The 24970-nt window shown below is 36.1% G+C and overlaps 1 protein-coding gene across 1 annotated transcript in view; it reads left to right on the plus strand.

The window, feature by feature from the left end:
• The window catches only part of mRpS18A (mitochondrial ribosomal protein S18A), a 51475-nt gene that overhangs the window by 18581 nt on the left and 7924 nt on the right, over positions 1-24970 (plus strand). The window contains exons 2-3 of the mRNA XM_090370762.1: positions 106-248; positions 13197-13320. Coding sequence (XP_090226888.1) covers positions 106-248; positions 13197-13320 — 267 coding nt within the window. The remainder of the gene's footprint in view (positions 1-105; positions 249-13196; positions 13321-24970) is intronic.

Raw genomic sequence — 24970 nt, forward strand, 5'->3', positions numbered from 1 at the left:
ATTTAATTTACTAAGCTCCTCTATTCAGTTTATGAATCAAGTGTAGATAAAATTTTATCTAATATTTATTTTATTTAATAATAAAAAAAATAATTTTTTCTGCAGTAAAAGTTACAGAAACAGATCAAGAAATTGTTATTGAAGGAGTTTATGTGAAATCTCCCCGTAAAAATAATGTAATTGCTGTTTCCAATGAAACCGGAGCCTGTCCACTGTGTAGGTTAGGTTTAAAAGGCTTAAAACATACGGTAAGTACTATTACCATTCCACAGTTTTTATATGAGAGCCGTTGAATAAAAAATGATCATAATTTTACATGAACAATCATACTGCTTGCTATTTCTAGCTGAGCTACATAATTTAAGACCAAACCAAGCTGCATCAGACTGCCACTGCACAGTTGACTCATGCATGCTGTGACTTTGGAAGTTGGTCAATTTTATGCCTGTTCAGTTTTGCCTAATATAACAATGGATGTGACATACAGGGAACAGAATGCTGCTCTCAGATTTTGTTTCCGTCGGAAGAGAACATCAGCCGAATTGTATGAAATGCTAAAAGAAGCTTATGGTGAATTTACCCTTTTTATATAGCACAGCTCTCAGGGGTTTAGAATGTTTAAAGATAGACATTATTCCGTCACAAAAATTGGCTGTTTGGAACCACTGCTTCACTGCAGAAACCATAAATGCTGCATCTGTAATTGTGAGAGAAGATTGTCATATAACAGTAATGTAACTGGCAGAGATGTTGAGAATATCAATAGGAAGCATGCATGGTATTCTCCATGATTATTTGTATATGATACGTGTGCATGTTGAGTTCTAAGACTACTCATACCTGTGCGACAACAAGTTCACATGGAGATTTGTCAGGAGCAGCAACAGATGGTTACTGAAGATGGTGAGGTTCTGCACAAGGTGATAATGGCAGATGAGACATGGCTTTGTCATTTTGACCCAGAGAGTAAGCAACAAAGCTCTAGAAGACTACATCATCACCAACACCGAAAAAAAAGCAAAAGTTGTGGCTTCTGCTGGAGAGGTTATGGTCATCTCTTGTCAAGGAATGGTTTATCAGCATGTTGTGTTGTGGCGTACGACTGTTGTTGAGACCTTAGTACAGAACTGCACTGCACATAAAAAAATGACCACTACTGCACACAGGTAGGTTGATGCTGCATCATGACAGTGAGAGGCCCCACATTGCTTATACTGTTATTGAGTACTTAGCCAGCATTAATGTCAGATTTGTTGCTTATCTGCCCTACAGCCCTGACCTTGCACCCTATGATTTTTTTTTTATTTCCAAAGTTAAAGAACAAGCTGCAAGGAAAAAGTTTCTGATTGTCAGAAGTTTTAAAAACATGGGAAGCAATTCTCAAATGATAAAAAACCTAAAAATTGGCTTCCACCATGTTTTTAAAGAAGTATATTGAAGAATGAGAGAAGGTATGCAGAAGGTAGTAATAAAGGTATGTTGTGAAAAACAAATTGTGATTATTCTTTATTGAACAACCCTCATTTGTCCTTAAACACATCCAAAAATTTATTTGTGGATGTGTGTGTGCAGCTTTGGGAATCACAGGACAGTGCAGGTATAAAGAAAATTATAGCATATTATTATTCATTTAACAACTGCATCAGTATGAATGTCAGTTATCAGCATAAAAGGCCTGTGTGAAAGCATTGCAACAGTGTTTTCTAATACCAATATTTTGGTTATCTTTTTAAATTTAGGATAAAACCCATATCCTCCCATATACCTTTCCTCCACTAAATTTTGTTAAGTGATGATGCAATATTTTCTGTTTTTGTTTTGATTATGAGAAGTGAACTGTTTGTTAATAATCTAATAGATGCCAGTAAAGTGATCATGTATATCATTTTTGGATTTAGTGTATTGTACAAACACTGCTTATACACTGTAATTTACTAATACCTAAGTGCGTGTGTACACTTTTTTGGTCTTGTTATGTTTATAATTCAAATTTAATAATTCAAAACCCTGAAGGTGGGTTTTGAATTATTAAATTAAATTCTAATTATTAAATTCAAAACCCTGAAGGTGGGTTTTGAATTATTGGTAATATATCTATGCCAATGATGTTTTATAATTTGGTTTTGACCCCTTGTCATGTGTATTTTTCTAAAAATTTCTTTGTTAACCCCCTCAAGGGATTTGCCAAATGAAAAGCTGGAATTTGGAAAGGAGGGATACAATGGAAGACAAGTCAAAAAAAAAATAAATAAATAAAACAATGAAAAGTCAAATAAGTTATGCAAATAATAATTAATAAATGACAATTATCAATTTGATAAAAAACCAAAAATTAATTTTTATAAAAAAAACTGTGTGTGTACCCTGTATGCATGAAAAATGTTTTTTTTTTTAATGTGAAACATCCTTATGAAACATACACTTGAGATTGTATTTTCAACACTTTTCACAACTCGATAGTAGACGATGAAAGAAATTAAAAGGCACTTAAATTTTTAAAATCAAACAGCTAGGACCGAAGTTATGAATGATGTAACATTTTATTCTCATGTCCGCTACTTACTCTACCGAATCAATGTTAGTGACTGAGCTAGCATCATTTAGGAGTTGACATCATTTGCATCTCGCATTTTCGTTACCAATTGGTTTTATTTCAATCTGAAAATTTAGTAGGTGCCTCCAAAGATGTTTTCACATCAGAAATACGGACACCACATAAGTATTTATGTTCCATTGGGGATTCAGAGTGATGGAAGAATATGCTTAACATATACATCAATAAATGTCTGTAGTCATGAGGATTCATGTTTCTTATTAGAGCATTTGTTTTTTTGTCATCTGCATGTACCAACCAAAGACACCCATGTTAATTCATGGCAGCTTCAGACACAAGCCACATCATTTAAACCCTATTCAGTGAAATTTCATGAATTTTTATAATAGAGAAACTAGGAAAAAATTCTCTCTCTTTCTCTTCCCATACCCTCCCTATTCTGTCACTGCTTATAAATATTGCCAAGCAGAGGTGACTTTTTCAACTTTGATTAAACTAACAGATAATCCTCTGTGTGTGCGCGCGTGCACATGCACTTTTATGGTCTTGTTACGTTTCTGTGTTTTTCTATTTGGTGAATTGTTCACTATTCTTTATGCAAATGTTTGTGAATTGTTCACTATGTTGATTCTTTATGTAAAAGATGGGAGAAACTTCTGTCTTTTACAAAGAAATATAATAATAATAATTTATATTTTTTTGATAATAATATATTAATTTAAATGCATTTATGGATATAAATGCTCATTGATTAATATATTATTATTGAAATGGATATATTCCAATTATGTAAAATTCAGGTAAGTTCAATCTCATAATATACACAAGACGTGATAGTGAAGTTCTCAGACTGGCAAAATAAAAATAATGCAAAGTGAAGGAGCTCAAAAATGGTTTTATTTTTATTCAAAGTAATCACCCCTGATTGAATGCCCTTATTGTACACGAGGAACATTCTAAAAGTTTCTGAAAAGAATCGGGGAAGGCAGTCAAAGCGATGATATTCAGTTCAGTGGTTATGTTTTTCTTCGTGTCCACAACATCCTGAAATCTCTTTCCTTTGAGGGTAGTTTTCACTTTGGGAAAGAGAAAGAAGTCCACTCGTGCTAGATTGTGAGAGTAGGCAGAATAGTTGATCTGTACAATGCCATGTTTCAACAGAAATGTCTTCACAACGTGTAGAATGGACTGGGATATTGTTGTGCAAAAAGAACCAGCTGCCTTTCTCTTGAAATTGCAGTCTCACCCAGGAAATTTGTTTCAATAGTCTTTGAAGTACCTGTACATAGAATGTATCGTTGACTCTCACCTCAAGGTACAAGTTCCTTGTTGTGAATCACACCTGTATATTGATCATGTCAAAAAACATGATCAGCATCTTCTTGATCCTGGACTTCTTTAAACAAAACATTTTGGACATTGGTGATGATTTTGAAGTCAACTGTATGCTCTGATGCTTTATCTCTGGGTCATAACGAAACATCCAATGCTCATTTTCAATGAGCGTTGGAAGCTTCAGACATAAGCCAGTATAGTCAAGGAAATTAGGACTGCCTTGACAAGTTTGAATGTTGTGTTTGTATGGTGAATCTCTTTGTTGCTTCTGTTCATCCCTGAGGCTGAATGGCATAACTAACTTTTTTTTCCCCCTAACTCTTCATGCAGAATTTGATGAATCATCTTCTCATTCATATCCAACTCATTAGCCATTATGCTGATGATCAAACAACTGTTAGACCGAGAGTTTTGTATCTCTCAATAATCATCATCATCATCAGCTATTTTCAATCCACTGCAGGATGAAGGCCTCTCCAGCAACTTTCCAGTTCCTTCTGTTTTGAGCACTGGCCATCCATTTACTACCCACAAACTCATGAATTTCATCTATCCATCTCCGCCTTTGTCTTCCAGGTTTTCTTCTAGCTCCTCTTGCGTACCATTCTGTTATTTTCTTAGTCCATCTGTCATCATATCTCCGAGCTATGTGTCCTGCCCAAGACCATTTTAGTTCTTTAGTTTTGATAAGAATGTCCTTTATTTGAGTTTGCTGCCTAATCCATGTGTTTCTCTTCTTATCTAACAGTCTGATTCCCAATATAATTCGTTCCATTCTTCGCTGTGTAGTTCTCAGCTTCTCTTCCATTCTTTAGGTGAGTGCCCAAGTTTCACTTCCAAAAGTCATAGTGGGGAGTATACATTGGTTCATTATTTTACGTTTCAGACAAACTGGGATATTGCTCTTCAGTATGTGACTATATTTCCTGAATGCTATGCATCCAAAATTTATTCTTCTCTTGACCTTCAGCCATTTATCATTATTACAGCTAATAACTTGTTCCAGATAAGTATATGACTCCACCTTTTCAATTACTGCTCCTTCAATCATTATTTCCCTTTCTGTGGCATACTTGTTCATCATTACTTTTGTTTTAGCCATATTCATCTTTAGTCCAAAATCCTTACTAACTGTGCATAACTGATTAAGATTTTCCTCTAATTCTTTGGGATGGTGGCTTATGACCACAATGTCATCTGCAAATCGTAAATGGTTTAGGTACTCTCTGTTTACATTGACTCCTTTCTGCTGCAACCAGTCTAATCTTCTGAAAGCTTCTTCAAGGGCAGCAGTAAACAGCTTCGGAGATATTGTGTCTCCTTGTCGAACTCCTTTCTCAATTTTAAATTTCCTACTGTCTTTGTCTAGTCTAATAAAGGAGGTAGCACTCTCATATATTTTCTTCAAAATCATAATATATGGGGTATCTATGCTTTGTCTTTCCAGTGCCTAAAACATTGCCTTATGCTGTATGGAGTCAAATGCCTTTTCATAATCCACAAATGCCAGGCATAATGGTGTTTTATATTCATTTGCTTTTTCCATTAGCTGTGATATTACGTGAAGGCGATCCATAGTTGAGAATCCTGTCCTAAAGCCAGCTTGCTCTTTCGGTTGATTCTCATCAAGTATTCTTTCTAATCTGTTTATAATGACCCTTGTGAACAACTTGCAGATGTGGGATAACAAGCTAATTGGTCCATAATTTCCAATTTTTGATTTATCTCCTTTCTTATGCAGCAAAACTATGATTGCATTATTCCACTGCTTAGGCATCACACCTTTTCTAATGCACTTTGTGAAGAGCCTTGCCAGTTTTTGTGTTATGTCTCTTCCTCCCAATTTTAACAACTCTACAGTAACTTCATCTTCCTCTGGGGCTTTCTAATTCTTCATTTTCTTCAATGCATGTTCTACCTCATCAGGAAGAATATCGGGTATGTCGTATGTGTTGCTACTTTGCAATCCATCTTCCCCACTGCTGGCATCATTCCCCTGCTCCTTGTATAACTCTCTGTAGTAGTCTTCTGCTATTTGAATTATGCCTTCTCTGCTGTTTATAAGTACACCATCACTATTCTTCAGTTTCAGTATCATTTGTCTTTCTGTATTACTGCTCATGGCTGCTGATTTAAATCCTTTGTTTTCCCTTATTGCTTTTTCTACTTTTCTTGTGTTAAATTTTCTTATGTCCTCTCTAAGTCTCTTTCTAATGTCTTTGCATAACTCAGTATACTCAATTTTCTTCCTGTCAGTGTTTTTCTTGCTTTTCATTTGTCGTCTTTGGTTCATCATGACAAGTGTTTTTTGACTAATTTTTTCTTTGGATTTCTTTTTCCCTATAGGTTTCTTGGGCTTTATCACTTTCACAAAGTTGTAATATTCCTTGTCGATATCTTGGTCCTGAGCAGTCTGCAGAAGCTCAAACTTGTTCTTAGGTTCCAGTACATACTGCTTTTTCTCCTCTTCTGTTATCTCAAAGACCTTTGTATTATTTACTCGAGTCAGTTTTTTCCTTTTCTTTCCTACATCTATATCAAGTGTACATCTTACCATTCTGTGATCACTTCCAACATTTACCTTATTCAGGACGGTAACATCATTCACAATATATCTTCTGTTAGTGAGGATGAAGTCGATTTCATTAGTAGTTAATCTATTTGGACTCTTCCATGTCCACTTTCTGTTCACCCTTTTCTTGAAAAAAGTGTTCATTACTGACAGTCCTTGAGATTCTGTAAATTCCACAAGTCTTTCACCTCTTTCATTTCTTTCACCAATTCCAAAATTTCCTATAGTTCCTCTTTCTGTGCTGTTTTTTCTTTATCCAACCTTAGCATTGAAGTCCCCCATAATAATAGTGTAGTGGGTTTTCTGCTCATCCAGAAGACTCTCAATTTCGGTTTACATTTCTTCAACCTCTTCATCATCATGGCTCGATGTTGGTGCATAAATCATTATAATCTTTAGCTTGTACCTCTTAGAAATCTTGAGTATTAGTCTTGACACCCTTGGTGATGTACTTTCGTATTCCAAAATGTTGTTTTTAAAATCTTTATGGACCAGAAACCCAACTCCACCTTCACTCCTTTCACTGTTTCCATTGGTGTACCAATGGAAACAGCAGATTTCCACTTGATAAACTTATAAGTGATTCATTTCTTCTTCTGGTTTCAGCCAAACCGGTGATATTCCAATTCAAATTTTCTAATTCCTTTTTCAGCTCAAATATCCTGTCTTCACTGATGAGTGTTCTTACGTTATAACAGGCCAAGTTCAGTTTCCGTGAATGGCAGCCTGGTCGTACCCAGAGATTTTTAGCACCCTCTGCTTCCACTCTGATCCTCTCGCTGCCATAAGAGGGAGAATGAAAGATGTTGGGGACTGAGGGCCATTTGTTTTGTTGTGCTGTCATATGCTCTCAATAATCAGGTGGAATTAATTAACTAATAAATAGCTAATACAATGTCTTAGGATATTTTAAATTATTAAAACCATGCTTCTTTAAAACTCTTCGGTCTACCCAAAATCAACTATTCTATTGTTAGAATCGTATCTTGGGAATCTTTAAGATAAAATTATAAAACTCTACTCATTCGGAACTTACGTCCAATACAATAAGGGAGGAGAAACTTATTTTCCTGGGAGAGAGAGAGTGTGTATGGTCAGATATTGCACAATTCCTCGCCCTGGTTCCCTGTCGTTGGCCTCTCACCAACAGAGCAGAAGGAGAGGAGAGCATCTCAGTTCCCACGCCACAATGATACTAAAAAGGCTTTTATTGCTATGGCAGAGGCACGATGTACAGTGGTTTTCGTAGGACGATTACCAAAAATGGTAGTGTCCCTGTGAAATGGATATTCTTGGATGACTCTGTCTCTGTGATGTAGAACGAGATAATGTTAGTATATAAAGGGTTCTGTGAGGCACCGAGGGGAGAGATCTTTTTGCTTTTGTAACAGAGACTGGAAGGAGAGTGGAACGTCACATCGTCGAACATCCAGGGTTCTGGCGATGTGAAGGGAAGGTTCTGCAGTTGGTGTCACTCCAGCCTTAAGAATGGCCAGGGAGGAGCTGAGATAAAGGAAACATGGCTCAGAAGACTGCACCCTAGTTTCCACCAGAGGGAAGGAGGTCTCACAACCTGTCCTGAAGCAAGAGATTCATCTGGTAAGCCATTGTCTCCTTTGTGTGAATGTAAACCTCAAACAACATCAACATATACCATTTTAATGCTTCCTTCTTAAATATTTAATCTTTGTAATTTAACAGTGAAAGGGAACTTCTCCCATGGTTGTTGGCACATAGGAATCTTACAGCAAGATTGTTTGTTTGTTTGTTATTTGATTTTTAGGAGCATTAGCATCTAAGGCCATATTGCTCCCGGGATATGCGATTGTCATTCCCTGACCTTTCCGCATCCTCCGTATTTGGTGGTCATGGGCTCGAACCCCGGTCTAATTAAGAAGCGTGCGCTAAGCACTGCCGCTTCTGTCCACCTGGCTACGGAGATGCCTACAGCAAGGTGCTGTGGGAATAAGAAATGGGAAGGAGTGAGCCTGTTCACATTAGAACAGATGTAAGATAGTGTGAAGTAATGAGAACACCAAACGCACTTTGCCTAAGGTTCTTCTGTTATCCAACCATTCTGTTCTATGTTGAAATGTTTTGTGAATGTTGTAGCTTGTTAAACTAGAGCCAAACAATAAGTCTATTGAAGGAATAGTTCTAGGATACTAGAATCCAGTATGTTATAAAGATGTTTTTGCTAATACAATATTATTAATCCTAAAACAGATCCAGGTTGTTGTTATGAACATAAACCTAGAAGCAATATAAATATATACATATCTTTACTTTTACACAAACAACTAGATGGAGTGCAAGTCTGTACACATGTTTTCTTTTGTTATAATAAATGTTGTTATGTTTTACGTTATGTCTCATTTTCTCTGCCCATATTCTCATACACCAGTAGAAACAAGTACGAACCAGAAAGGTAAGAGCTGGGATTGAGTTGACACTTTGTGTTTGCTCAAATCTTAAATCACAACATGATCCAACGCTGCAGTAATTAAGTGCTAGAACAGCACTTAATTTGCCGAGAGCATGGATTTTGTCCCTGCCCGACGATCATCTCATTTAGAATAATTATCATAGGAAAAGTAATATGGCCATAAGTCAAGGGGAATAAACGAGAGAGAGAGAGAGAGAGAGAGAGAGAGAGAGAGAGAGAGCCCCTGACAATGATCTTGTGCCACAATTTCCCAAACTTTTGCATCTCTGTCCTGATTTCGAGAGGTTTTTGGACACCCACTTCTTGGGTTGTCGCGAACATCCTCATATTGTCTTTGAACCACTTAAACCATTCAAGCACACTGGTATGACTTAACCTTTCATCACCATAAACAGTTTTTAACATTCTTTACGTTTCTGTTGCAGATTTTCCCAGCATAAAGAAAAATTAATATTTGTTCATTGTTGCTCCATTGCAAAATCATTACATGGAATTTTAAATGAAACAGGTTGTTTCGTTAAAGTTGCAACCTGTCAGCCTGCTGGACAATCTCTCCCCTACCATCTGTTGGAGGAAGGAACTTATTGCCACACTTTGTGTGTTCATTTATATATATACTAATTAACCAGCATATAACTGCACAGGAGCCAAAGATTTTAGAAATCTGTCATTTGCACATTACCATTTGCATTCTATAGAAAATTCAGTCCTGTGCTGGAATATTTAAAGCCACTACTACCGAATTCTGCATTATTGCTCCAAGTTACCTTTAATATTAGGCAAATTCTCGGACAGCCTACACAAAACAGTATACTTTTCTTCATTACTGTACTACAGGTCATCATCATAACAATTAATAGAGAAATAGAGATTGGACTAATGTAAGAAGAGGAATTCCTCTAAGTATCATTACTTGGACCACTGTTGTTTTTGATTTTCTTAAAGGACATTGACAAAGGAATAGAGAAGTCAAAATTTGTAGATGATGTCAAGTGTATTTTAATGCAGCACTTACTCTTGGGGAAACAGCAATCCAAAGTAACTTATAGACTTGGTTGGGCTGAACTAAAGACAGTAGAGGAGGACGAAGGGAATTTTGGAGTTAAGATACACTTGGATGTGAAGCTCTCTGAGCAGTGTAGACAGGTGGCGAGGAATGCCCATGGTATCTTATTGATGATTTACCAAACATTTTCTTGTATTTCTTGTAGGAACAGGGAGGTCATAATCCTGCTGTATAATGCAATTGAAAGACCAACTTGGAATACTTTGTTCAATTATGGAGACTGCATCTAAAAACGGAAGTAAACTTCTTGGGAGGGTTCACAGATGGGCAACTCGCTTAGTGAGATCAGCAAAACAGTAATCATATGAGGAACGACTTCAGATATGTGAGCTGCAGAGCTTGGAATTAGGATCCTTATATGATACTTGACTGAAGTCTATAAGGCTGTGAGAGGTGAATGTAAAATGAACCAGAATGAAATTTTCACTGTTATAAAGGATTGCAGAACAATAAATTCCAATTATAGGGCAAAGAGGTTTAAATTGGATTATAGGAAGGTGTCTTATAGCCTGTGAGTTTTTAATTACTGGAATAAGTTACCTCACAGGTGGTTGAGGCTGGCAGTTTGGGGAAATTCATAGATCAGCTGGATACACCTTCTGGGTTTGTCACTGACACAGCATCAAGACTTTTGTGGATTTATTGGATGATTGTTTCTACATTAAGGATCTGCAGATAAGTGTGAGAGATAACAATATATTGATGTGGGATTTCCTTAAAGATGTTAACTACCATTTGAAGGTAAAGGAAAGAGCTTTTGCTTCCATAAAGTGGTCTCAGATAGCATTTAAATTCTATGCAGCTTTACCAACTGATAAAGTTAACCAATAACAAATTTTAAATGGGAAGAATTCTGGGATGTTATCATAGAAGCTATTAGGCTTTTTATACGAATTAAGAGATGCAGTTCAAGGCATAGACCTAAATGGATGTCAGCTGAACTGAGGAGACTCATGGTGGCAAAGAAAAATGCATGGGATGCATATAAATTATCATATGATACAGAAGCCTATGGTAGATATAAAGTAGTCTGTAATCAAGTCAATAAACTAGTCTGTAAACAAGTCACAAAGGAGGTTAGTCAAGCTAAAGTAGATTACGAGAAGTCTCTGCGAAAGAATGCAAAGAAAAAGCAGCAAAGACTATTTATGTAAATAGTAGAAAGAAGGAATTGAATCACATTGGTCCATAAGATAATGAATGGATTAAGTGTCCTGCTCAGGTTGAGGACAAACTGAATGGGTATTTTGCATCTACATTCATGAAAGGAATTTTTTAGAGATTGGGGATGCCAGCAGTGAATCAAATTCTGGTGAGGAGCTGAATGATTTTGTGATAACTGACCTAGAGGAAAGCAATGGAGAAATTGTTGAAGCTAAAGTAAAAAAAGTGCCTGGAGGATGGGATCAATCTAGTTATATTAAGGGAGGCAGAAAAGCAATACGCCAACTTTTAGCCATGATTATGAGATCATCCCTGAATTCAGAGGAGGTCCCGGGAGATGGGCAAATGTATCACCAATTCACAAAGGGGGATCAAAGGAAGACATGAGTAATTACAGATGTGTTAGCTTGCCTTATGTTCCATTACATGTAAAATAATGGAGTTACTAGTTAATGAAGTAATGTAGGACCATCCAGACAGGTATACAGTTATACTGCAGTCATAGCATGGATCTGTCAAAGGATGGTCTTGTCTGACTAATCTGATTGTATACTATGATGCAGTTTACAAAGGAAATAGGTGCAAAACATAATTTTGATATCATATACTTTGATTTCAGGAAAGCTATTGATACTGTTGTACATAAAAGACTGCTGTACAAATTGGAGCAGTGTGGCATTAAGGGAAAGTTACTGCTATGGATAAAGATGATTGAGTGGGAGAAGACAAAGAATGGTTATTAATGGAATAATGTTATTAGTGTAGTATAGTTCTCCCCATGGTTCAGTGCTGGGCCCATTGTTGTTTTCTATAATATTTATTGATGAAAATATATAAGGTTTAATGTTTAATTTTTCAGATGATACAGTGGTTGGCATGGTAGCTAATCACAGTAATTGGGGTGTGCTACTGCAACAAGATCTAAACAAATTAGGCAGATGGGCTGAGAAGTGACAATTGAATTTAATATTGATTAATGCAGGACGTTCATACAGAAAGCATTAACCCCAGATTAATGTACCAACTCTGTGGTATCATACTCAATGCAGTTGAGAATAAAAAAGACTTGGGGGTAATTGTGCAGTCAGATATAAAGTTCTCTGCAGTGTAGAGATATGCTGCCAGGATAGCTCATGGGGTTTTGTCAATGATATACAAGAATTTTTCCAGCAGGGATAAGGAGATGATTATCCCATTGTATAAAGCAATGATTAAGCCACATCCTGAGTATTGCATGCAGGTTTGGAAGGCTCTTTTTAGCAAGGATGTGGATCTGTTGGAACAGGTGCAGAGAAGAGTTACAAGATTGATGAGAGGAGCAAAAGGTTACTCTTACCAGGAAAGGCTTCAGTTTTGCAAGTTGTAATGTCTGAAGACTAGGCACCTGCTAGGAGATCTGATTGAGGTGTTTTATGACTGTGATTGGATTTATTAAGCTCAGTGCCGATGGAATCCTTCACTTGATCAGACTACACACATGATGGGGCATAAATTCAAATTGAGGAATGGTGGTTGCAAATTGGAAATTTGCCTTTAGGCAAGTGTGGTTGATTGTTGAACAAATTCCCATCTGGCGTTGTAGAGGTGGGTAGTTTGAATAAATTTAAAGAAGAATGATAAACTGTTAGAAGGGATGGGTAGGTGAAATGTGAAGTGTTGCTTTTTTTTGATTAATGCTGTATAAGCTTCTTTTCTTGCATCATTTTCTGCTAATAATAATAACACGAGGAGAGAGTCAAATAGGTATGAATAGTCTTATTTTATTTATTTATTATTATTATTTTTAATTAATAATTTCTTTGGCTGGTGTTGCAAAAACCTGTGTATTCCTTGCACCATCATATGGCCGAAACCACTGACAATAGAAACTTAGTGGAAGACTATTTTCTTCATAAGTTTTTGAATGATAACAATAAATATTATTGTTATTTTTTTTAAAATTCTCTTTCACAGAAACTTAAAATTGGTGAGTAGCATTGATGTTATGAAATAAGAATTAATTGAATATAAAAAAGTGGCATTAGTATTATTCTTGTATCATATTTCTTTTTATTTTTAGGATGTGTTAATTTTGAGTCAATTCATACAAACAAATGGTGATGTTATTCCCAGGCATGTGACGGGATTATGTGCTGGACAGCAAAAGAAAGTTACAATATTGGTTGATCAGGCACAAAGAGCAGGTGAGTTGACAAAATTTTTAAGAATTGCAGTTGATAAGGTAGTTAATTTTCTTAATAGTTTTCAAGGTGTCATTTAGTCACAAATTCATAATAGAAAAGAAAATTAGCACTTATTATTGTTAGGGCATACATAGATGGAAAGACAATCTCTGAAGTTGCACAAGCCATCACATGACTGATATCAGTTAATAGTCCATTTCATCTCATAGACTTATCTGTATTTGTGGTAATGGATGCTGCTGCCTTAGTGATTCTGCATTTCAGTTCAAAAATGTCTTTTGGTAATAGTGGCACACAAGCATAGCACCATCAAAAGAAATCATATGGTTAGGTCCAAAGACTTGTGGGGGGGGTTGAATCACATATCATCTTGAGTAATTCATCTCATCCATTGCTAAAGTAGCATGTTATTGAGATATTCCCACATACCTGTGTGAAAGTGAGTGTGCCATCTTGCTTTTCTGCACATCTATTCTACAATTGTCTTTCCTCAATTCGAATTTATGCCCCCTCAGGTGAGTAATCTGAGGAAGAATCCCATTAGCATTGAGCTTGCTCAATCCATTCAAGGCCTTATACACCTCAATTACATCACCTCTCAGGTGCCTAGTCTCCAGAAGCTGCAATTTGCAGAACTTAAGCCTTTCTTGGTAACACCAACCCTTTGTTCCCCTCACCAATCTCGTTGCCCTTCTCTGTACTCATTCCAGCAGTTCTACATATTTCCTAAATTGAGGCCTCCAGACCTGTATACTTGTATACCTGTGGCTTGACCATTGCCTTATACAAGGAGACAATCACCACCTTATCCCTGTTAGCAAAATTTCTATATATCATTGACAAGACACCATGAGCTACTCTTGCAGCCTTTTTCATTGCTCAGAAAACTTCATGTCTTACTGCACAATTACCCCCAGATCCTTTTCATTCTCCACTACCCTGGGTGTAGTACCACCCAGTTTATACATTAATCTGGGATTACTGCTACCCATATGCATTACTTTGTTTGTCAATCTTAAACGTCAGTTGCCACCTCTCAACCCATCTGCTCAACTTTTCCGGACCCTGTTGCAGTAGTGTACTTTCATTACCGTCATTAACAACCCTGCCAACCTTTGTATCGTCTGCAAACTTAGATATTAACTCTGATACACCTTCATCAATATCAATGATAAATAACAAAAACAACAATGTGCCCAACACCGAACCCTGGGGCACTCCAACAATAACATTAGTCCATGAAGACCAGTATCCATTGATAACCACTCTCTGTCTTCTCCCATTCAACCATCTTTTATCCATTGTAGCAACTGGCCCTTAATGCCATACTGCTCCAATTTGAATTTGTACAGTAGTCTTCCATGTGTCACAGTATCAAAAGCTTTTCTAAAATCCAATTATATGATATCAAAATTATTCTTTGCATCCAGTTCCTTTATGACCACATCATAGTATCCTATCAAATTTGTCATACAAGACTTCCCCTTAACAAACTCATGCTGTGTTTGAACTATAACTGCAGTTTTGTCTAGATGATCCTGCATCGCTTCCTTAACCAGTGACTAACAGGTCTGTAATTACCTGTCACCCTTTGATCCCCCTTTGTGAATTGGGGACACATTTGCACATCTTCAGTCCACGGGGACCTTCCCTTGAGTCCAAGGAAGCTTTCATAATTATGTCTAAGGGTTTGTTTACTCCCTTTGCTGCCTTCTTTAATATAACTGGCCAGATCCCAACCATTCCAGATGCCTTCGTTATGTTTAACTTCAACAATTTCTCCTATAATAAATATAGGAGAAATTGTTGATTATAACAAAATCACTTAGTTCCCTGTTAGAGTTTGATAAACGTCTGGCATTCCCCTCATTGAATAACTCCTCGTGCGAATTTAGATGCAAAATGCTCATTCGGTTTATCAGCTACCTGAGCATGATCATCAGTAGTCAAACCATCTATGTTAAGTGGACCAATCTGATTCACCCCTTTCCTTCTTTAGTTTACATAAATAAAGAACTCTTTGCTGTTGTTCTTTGCATTATTTGCCAAAGATTTCTCATAATCTGCCTTCGCCTGAATTTCATACTAAAGTGAAAGGTACCCTACCATCGAAAACATGCCATAATCATTTTCAACTTTCTCGTGAAAGTAAAGAGCAAAATTCACTTTGCTTGCATTTTTTGTTCAGTTTTAATCCATAATAATTGCAATTTGCAAGCATTTCAAAAGTAAATGCTTCCGGAAAATATGCCAGACTGTTGTTCAGGGCATTTTCAACTCATGGCTACAGATGTATGCAGACTTGGCATCACTGATGGCAGTGCAACCTGTCTTATGGGCTTTGCCAAAAGGCAGGTTACACTCCCATCAGTGATGTGGGAACAATGTGGACTCTTTCCTCATGCAGATAATAGCACGAGGAAAAAGTCCAACGTACCTCTCAATATATTTACGCAAATTGTAATTTGATATGTGCTTTGTGGATCTTTTTTTGTAGCATGTACAAAGGTCACTTTATGCACTTGTCACTGAATTTACTTGAATTTATAAAATGGCACCAAATACTTTTTTCCAATAAAGAAGCCATTTTAACAATGTTTTTTTTCCTGGTAGATGCCATAGAAATTACATTTCTCGCAGGAATACCATTTGGTGTTTGAGAATTTGCTGTCATGTGATGGGTAGTGTTTTCCAAAAACTTGAAAAGTTTGCTTCTTTTAGGATTAGGAGGGACATATTATAATATGTCCCTCCTTAGACTGACATGAAAATGTAGTCCCAAAAAGCTGCTGCTATTAGATCAGGCCTGGCCAACCCAAATCATTCTGCAGGCCACCTTGATGAACTACAATTTTCCACGGGCCACACATAAAATAAAACAATCTTTTAAAAATAAAGAATCAAATGCCATAAAAATTTATTTTATTCATTCATTTTTATTATATATTTACATCAATGAGATATTTGCTTTTCTTTGTGATCACTCAATTTTTTAAAATCTACTTCAATATTGGTAGTTGCACATCTTAATTGATTTTCTAGATTTTCATCTGTTATTGAAGCTCAAGATTTACTTTTAATAAATTTCATTTTTGAAAAGAAAGTTTCACCAACATATGTGGATCTGAAGGCACTGACAATTTTTTGTGCAAAAAATCTTAATTGGGATACTTTTCCGCTGTCACGTGTGTTGTAAATGTTGATTTTTGGTGCTGCGGCGTGAATGTGTTTTAATTCATTATTGCACTGTAAATCAGTTACTTTTGTTTGCAGAGTTTCCAGGACAGTGGAAACGTCAACATAAAATGGAGAACAAAATATCTCAAACACTTCATTCATCATATTTTGTGCCGAGAAATGGCTATCAAATGCTGCTGAAAGTTTTTTATTTCATTGGTGTACTTTGAGAAATTCCTATGATGACAATTTTTGATGTCGTTTAACAATAAAAAATGTTGAGCATTGGCGCTCAAACAACAGTAATTTCATTTGGAATGCTTTGATGTGATTACAGGCATCTGTAATTAAATTATCTTGCCCCTGCAACTCCTTGTTTAGTTGGTTATTTTTTTTTTTTATTTACCAAAAAACGTAGGTCCGACAACCACTCTTCATCATTTAATTCAGAAACTGGTACTTTCTTCTTGTTTATAAAAATTTTGATTTCTTTCCGTAACTCAAAAAATCGTTTTAAACATTTTAGATGACTCAGCCATCTTACATTGGTAAAATACATGATGTCACTATATTCGGAACATAATTCGTTCAGGAATTCCTTAAACTGGCAATGTTCAAGTGCATGCGATTGATGTAGTTTACTGTTTTTATAATCACATCCATGACATGGTTCATAGACGACACGTGAGTGCATAAATTTTGCTGATGTATCAAACAGTGTGTGACAAACTGATATATCAAAAAGTGTATACATCACTGGTTTTAATGGTTCTTGCATCCAACTCATTCATAAACAACTTTACAGCTCCTTTATTTTTCCCTATCATAGCCGGTGCTCCATCTTAATCCAGAAAACACCTCTAAATGCAAACTATTGTCGGACAAACCTTTTTTATGGCTTGGAAAACATCTCGCCTTTAGTGGTGTTTTTCAAGCTTAAAAGGTTTAACATTTCTTCTTTCACTTGGAAAGAATCATTAACTCCACGAATAAATACTGCAAGTTGAGATGTGTCTGAAATATCTTTACTTTTGTCGAATGCTAAAGAATAAGCTTTGAATTCTTGAATCCGATCTCGCAAAGTCACTACTATTTCTGCTGAAATATCATTAATGCAATGACCTTGTTTGAAGCGACAGACTTATGCTTGAAAATATATTACTTTTATCAGGCAAAACATCTTTTATAATGGCTTCCAAGTATTCTTTCACCAATTCCCCATTCGATGCACAGCCAACTTAACGTTTTTTCAATTTTTTATTGAATTTCACATACTCACCATGATTCGTTTCATGGTGCCTTTTAACATTGTATGGTGTCTTTTAACATTGTATTCCTTAAATACAGTGACTATCTCTCTGCAAATCAAACGTTATCTGGAGTTCTGTACTTTGAAGAAGTAATCGTCTTCCCAATGGTCACTGAATTGTCTGTTTTCTTCTGAAATTTTTCTTTTTTTTAAATTCATTCTGTAAGGTCAAAAATAAATCTATTAATTAATATTTTATAGATATTTAATGACATCAAGTGCATCTACACTAATTACTTCTTTGTAAAATAATAAGAGGAGTTTACCTCAATATAGTATGTAGAACACTTCCATATGATACTCTCCAGAAATTAAAACGAAAAAATCGAAAAACTTACATTAGAGTAAAAAATAATTAAAAACCAATTTAACACAATTAAAAATCAATTTAACGCAATTAAAAAGAATCTAATGAAAATATTCAAAACGATTTTCCTTCCTGAAGCTGACAACGCTTACTTATTTAAACCTTTTCTGCTAGAAATACTTTTCTAAAAAACTTTTTATTCCTTTTGAGATGTCCAATTTTCTCTCCACTTGTATCTATCGAGTAGCTCACTCAACTGGCGTGAGAAGATACGAATACTGTTCAGGACCGAGTTCTCCCTTCCTGGCATTTCCGTGATGCAATGTGGTTCAAAGAAGGGAAGGAGTGGTTGGGATTTGGGAAAGTACAGCTGGTCTAGTATTATATTTCTCGTTATTTATTGTGCCTAATGCAGATAGTGAATGATTTCCCACTGATGTAGTCAGTAGTATAAAAATCATCTTGTGGGCCGCAAAAAATAATCCACATGTGGGTCAGGCCTGTATTAGATGAATTGGCACTGGTTGAATAATTTACTTTCTATGAGAAAAATTTCATGATGAGAATTATGTTTTTGATAATCTTTTTAAAAAAAATCACTTTAATAGTAGATTAGCATTGAGAAGTATAAGAAACATGGTAATTTAAATTCAGGTCTAAAGAATTTTTTTTTTTTTCTCAAATTAAAATTTGAGAAGACAGACGATACTTGTTGACATTGAATTTTCCAGGTTGTATTTTCTGGAAATGCATGAGAAGGGAGACTGTTCTAAATAACAAAAGTAGAAGGATTTTAAATGAGAAAGTGCAAAGGTTAGTCTTGTGAGTTTGGAGTTGGATAATGGATATCAACAAGATGAAACACATGTTCAGACTGGTGTGAAAGAGAAAGGCAAAATTACAGATGCCAATTCAGAAGGACAATGCACATGGAAATATTTATAGAAAAGGCATGTAGCAGAAACTGAATGTCTCTGAGACAGAGTTTGTAAGTGTCATGTCATTAATTAACCTAACTGCTCTCTTTTGGATACAGTCTAAGAGTTTTGGGAACATCACCTTAGATCAGTGGTTTTCAACCAGTGTGCCACAGCATCTTAGGGCGCTGCAACAACATTCCAGGGGTGCCACGTAATTTGGGTTTAAGTTACTTAAAACTTATTATTATTTCATTATAAAAAGGTGTACAGTATCTTTTTAATTTTGTGGTGATCTATAATTGATGTTTACTTAGTACCTCTATATAAAGAATAAAATTATATACTGTATATATGTATATATGATTTGTACATGAAATGTAATTTTTATAATTATATTATTGTAGTAAATATCATATAACATATTTTTTAATATTTTATATATATATGGATATATACAGAGAGAGAAACAGATCTAACAGGCAGAAAATTGAGTAGGGGTACCAAAATAAAATAAATTACTTAGGGTGCTGTTATTAAAAAAAGGTTGAAAACCACTGCCTTAGGTGCAGAAAAAATATTCCATTGTAGGGCAGGTTTGAGATTAGTACAGAGTTAGTAGCTATTTAGATCTAAAAACTACTGCAGAGATTAAGCAATATTTGTGATATGCTAATGTCAAGAGAAGTAAGAAGTCAGGTTTATCCTTAATAAAGATATGTGATCTTATCTAAAAATCTGAGTGCTACCTAAGGTCTGCATGGAAGCAGTAGATCCTTTTTTTTTTAAGAAATGAGGCAGAACTGAGTTTTAGGATGATTGAAGTTGTTTTATTTGACCCACTGGAGATTACATTTAAGGAATTGGTAGTGTATATCCCAGAAATTGAATATGTTTAGTGCAGAACAGGGATTTTCTCAAACTGGAGGGTGGAATATAATATGCTGTCATTAGCAAAACTACAGTTGGGATTTCCAGTCAGGAAGTAGGTCATTAATATACAGGAGGAAAATAACGAGATAAAGAACAGAATTTCAGACTTTTGGGGAATACAAATATTATTTGAGGGGTTAGAAGGCAGAGAGTCACTTACTTTCCTGTAGTGAGCAGGCAGAGAGAAACCTGACAACCAAGTTGCAAAAAATAGAAAATAAATTATAAGAAAGATGTAAGCTTGTTTAGAAGACCTTTTATGTCAAACAGTCAAAAGTCTTAGAAATGTCAAGAGCAACTGTCTAAGTTTCAACAAACCATTCTATCAAATTTTCTAAAAGATGAGTAACATGAGCTGAGATATCACCAGTAGATCAATAACTGACAGAATTGACACTGGTGATCATTGATCAGAATCATGTGGAAGGTTTCAATATAGTGTAAGATTTTGCAGTAGATGGATTCTCAATAACTTTGAAATGACATTAGAAGAAACCTGACCAATCTTGATGAAAGATATTGATGGTTCTCTCTAACTTGTTCCAAAAGTTTTCTTCAGTTTTGCATCACCTTTTTTACAAGGTATTTTTTTCCCCTTCTGCTTTTAGGAATTGACTGGTACGAGCAAATTTCCAGGCAGAGGGGAAAAAAATATCCTGTAAAAAAGGGGACACAAAACTAAAGAAAACTTTTAGAAAAAGTTAGAACTATCAAGAACCATCAATGTCTTGCATCAAGATTAGTCAGGATTCTTCTAATGTCCTTCTATTGGAAGGCCATGGGAGGCAGTGAATGGAAGGTGCATATGGTATTATAGAAGGCAATTTTCCAAGAGTTAGAGGAAAAGTAGGATGCAATAGAACCATCATAATATAATAGAGGGATATGGATGGATAGAGGCCAATAGCTTTGGCCACAGATGGGATGGCATGATTACCATTTGTACAAGAAGCAAGTTTCCTATTCTTAGAATGTTCAAAATTGAGTTTAGATTGATTAATATTTTTTTTTTTTTTTTTTTTACACTTTTTGCAAGTTTCATAATCAGATATTGAAGCTAGATATTTAGATTCAATGTTCTTATCTTGAACAGCCTTAATGTGACCCGAGTAAAATTTAGTATCGGAAGATTTAAATCAATGATTCAACCAAGAAAAAGAAGAACTGTGCAAATCCCCATTTTGTAGCTTTGCAATTCAAATGGCACAAGAGAATGTCTATGAGGGGAGGAGAGGTTCCATTGGAGAAGAGACCATCACCAGGTTGTGATATGAAGAATCTAGTGGACCACTAACATTAACTGTTTATTTTAAAGAGCTGTTGTTCTGTTAAAGATCAAGAATGTTAGGAGTGATTTTTTTTTTTTTTTTTGGTAGTTGTTGGCGCATAGGCTTCTGTGGCCATAATGCACCTCCCAAGGTTTTTGCAGTACTTTGATCCAAGCCCGAGGCGGGAATCGAACCCGCAACCTTTGGGTTACCAGACAGGCACTTTACCCACCTGGCTAGCCCGGTTGGCAAGGAGTGATTAGGATTGGCTAGTATTCTAGTAACAAATAGCATAAGCTCATTAGTAATAGCAAATGCTGAAGCATTTGCTATTACTAATTAGTTCATGTGCTAGAAAATTGAAGCCAACTGGAGTTGTGAACATTAAAATTACAAAAAAAAAAAAAAAAAAAATTCACTGTTAAGAAAGGTAGACTGGAGAAAGTCAAGTTTGAAGAGAGTCAGAGTTCCAGGTGATTTGTAAATTGGAAGAACAGTAGAGGCAACAGAGGAATTTGAGAATGATAGTAGCAAGAGATGAGTGAGTTATACATAAGAACTACCTAAAGTGAAAGGAAACATAGCATGAATGATCTGAATAAATAAGGTGAGTTGTGGTTGAGGCAACTGATAATTAAGATTCTGTCAGAAAATCTAAGTAGGTTTTGGCATATTGTAGGTGGAAATGGACATCATTGGGATTGGAACTGATATATTTGTGAAATTAATTAAGAAGTTTTTGGGAAGTCATGAATTTATCAAGTGAAAAGTTTCTATGAGACAGACAGAGAGAGAGAGAGAGAGAGAGAGAGAGAGAGAGAGAGAGAGAGAGAGAGAGAGAGAGACAGACAGACAGACAGACAGACAGAGACACATTAATGTGGGCTTCTATCAATATGTTGGGGGGGGGTGGCAAAGGTGGCAACATGTTATTGAACATTCTTCCACACAAATGAGGATTCACAAGCAAGTGAAAACAGTTTAGAAACTACTTTCAGTGATTTATTCTGATTTTCCATTATTGTAGCATGTGATCATCATCAACATTTCTGGACTACCATATTGGTCAAGATTTTTGCAGCTCCAGTGAACACAAAGTTTTCATTTATATTTAGTTGTTTTATTGACTTAATTGTTATACTAAATTATTTTCTGTAAGTAGCTCTATAGTTCTAGCCAACTCCATGGTTTATTTTTAATTTAGATAGCGATTTTGAAAGTTAATATTTAGTATCCGTAGATTTTACGTTTGTAATTTGCCACCATTGTTATACGATACGGAATATCATAAGGTTTAATGTAAAACTAGATAGCGAAATACATAGCAGTGTATTAGAAATCTGTTAGATTAGTATAGTATTATCAATAAAATTTATTAATCTTATTAAATTTCATTGTTAATTAAATTATACTTAAATGGAATCATGATCCACACTAGAGCAGCAAAGCAGCGTTCATAGAATAGCCAGAGTGCTGTGGCTTTTAGACTGTGATGCATGGTAGAATCGACCCCCTTCGGGAGAACCGAAGGGGGTCGATTCTACCATGCATCACAGTCTAAAACAATGAGCAAAATGTGAAATGTTTGCAGACCTGTCTAGAACAGGACATGATCTAGTCTTTGTGTGTGCTAGGTGCAGAGACTGTGAAGAAATTAAGCACCAACTCGGCATTCTGATGGGCATCTATGAGAGTTTGAGGTGTAGGGTAAAATCCCACGAAGAAATTACTATGAGGGGCCCATCAAGCTCTCAGCTGCCCAACTCAATGCCAGAGCTCACTCCTGTGCATCAGGCAACACAGCGGCAATCTCCAAGGCAGAATGCACTGGTCCCACAGAAACTAGTTATTGTCGGTGACTCTATTGTCAGAGAGGCGGACAATATAGTATGCAAAAAGGATAGGTGGAACAGGACAAATGTCCTTTTCCACCTGTGTCTGCCAGGGGCAAAGCTTGATGACATTGTAGAGCAGATATCATCTTTTAAGGTCACAAAAGGTGATATTGTTGTACACATTGGCACTAATGACCTTAAGAGTAGGAGATCTGCAGATTTACTTAACAAGTACAGGTCAATGCTGAAAAAATGTTCGTGAGTTAGGGTTAAATTTGAAAGTGTCTGCAATTCTGCCCAGGCATGATAGTAGAGAGTATATGATCAGAGCCTTGTCAATCAATTCGGCCCTGGAGAGATTATGCAAGGCTCAGGGAGTAGAATTTTTTTCATCGTGGTCTGTGCTTGCTAACAGGAGAGACTGCTTCTACAGAGATGGGATACACTTAAATAGAAAGGGTGCAAGAATATTTGCTGATGCTATCAAGGCAGTGTTAGGTGGGTCGGAAAACTGCTAGTTTGGGAGGATTCACAGACTAAAAGATTAACGGTAGCTACAGGCAGAAGCGAAAGTGATTCTTGAACTGCTTCTATTGTAGTAGTAGCAGTGGCATTTGATGCAAGAAAGCAAGTGTATGAGCTTATGCAGCATCAGCCAAAAAAAAAAAAAAAAAAAATCACACCATTCCCTCCAAATTCCTGTCCAGTTCCTCCTTAAATTTATTTAACCTGTCAACTTCCACAACAACAGATGGAAGTTTGTTTCAGCAATTAACCACCCGCTGGCTAAAGGCAAATTTCCGCACATCTAATCTACATCTGTCTTTTCTTAATTTGAATTTATGCCCCCTTAGGTTCGTAATCTGAACAAGTGGAAGGATCCCATCAGAATTCAACGTGCTCAGCCCATTCAAGGCCTTATACACCTCAAATGAGCAGCAGCCTAGAGAGCAAGTTGCTGGGGATTTCAAGAGCTGCTGGGAGTCATCATGGAACAAGTAAATACATGGGCTGTGTTAGGGTAACTAAGAGTAAGAACAAGTGAATGTATACTTGCATGTACACTAATGCTAGAAGTATAGTAAATAAAATTGATGAATTTGAAGTGCTGATCAAGACATCAAAGGCAGATATTGTTCGGATATCAGAGACATGGTGTCACACAGATATAAGCATTGTGGAATTGGAATTTGGGGAGTACAATGTGTACAGAAAGGCCAGACATGGTAGGAAGGGAGGAGGAGTTCTTCTGCTAGTTAAGAAATACATAAAATCTAAGGAAGTGCATCCAGTTAACATGGGTGGACAGTGCAATGTTGAGTTTGTTTGGTGTGACATAAACACTGTGAAAGGGAAAATGAGAGTAGGAGTATGTTATAGGCCTAATGATGCTGATGAGTACAATGAGCAGTTGTGCAGAGAAATAGAATGGGCCAGTAAATTAGAATGTCTTGTAATGCGGGAATTTAACTTTGCAGATATTGACTGGAACTTGTGGGTTGGTCACTTGCATGCTAGCCAGACATTTGTGGATTTATTGGAGGATCGTTTTCTACAGCCACATATTCGAGGGGCAACCAGAGGGAGTAATACCCTTGATCTGATTATGAGCAGTGATGATGCATGCATTAGGAATCTACAGATTAAGGAACCACTAGGTAAGAGTGATCACAGTGTACTGATGTGGGAGTTACTTAAAGATGTAACTACAATCAAGGGTAAAGGGAAGTGTTTTTGTAAAGGTGACTACAGAGGTCTCAGACAGTTTTTAAATTCTATAGAGTGGGATCAACTGATGATGTTACCAACGGAGGATTCTAAATGAGAAGCCTTCAGCGGCTTAATTTTGGAGGCTACTAGGCTTTTCATACCAACTAAGAAATACTGTTCAAGGTTCGGGCCTA

Source organism: Mastigoproctus giganteus, chromosome 3 (assembly GCF_048544385.1).
Source record: "Mastigoproctus giganteus isolate SK-2022 chromosome 3, ASM4854438v1, whole genome shotgun sequence".
Lineage (NCBI taxonomy): Eukaryota > Metazoa > Arthropoda > Arachnida > Uropygi > Thelyphonidae > Mastigoproctus > Mastigoproctus giganteus.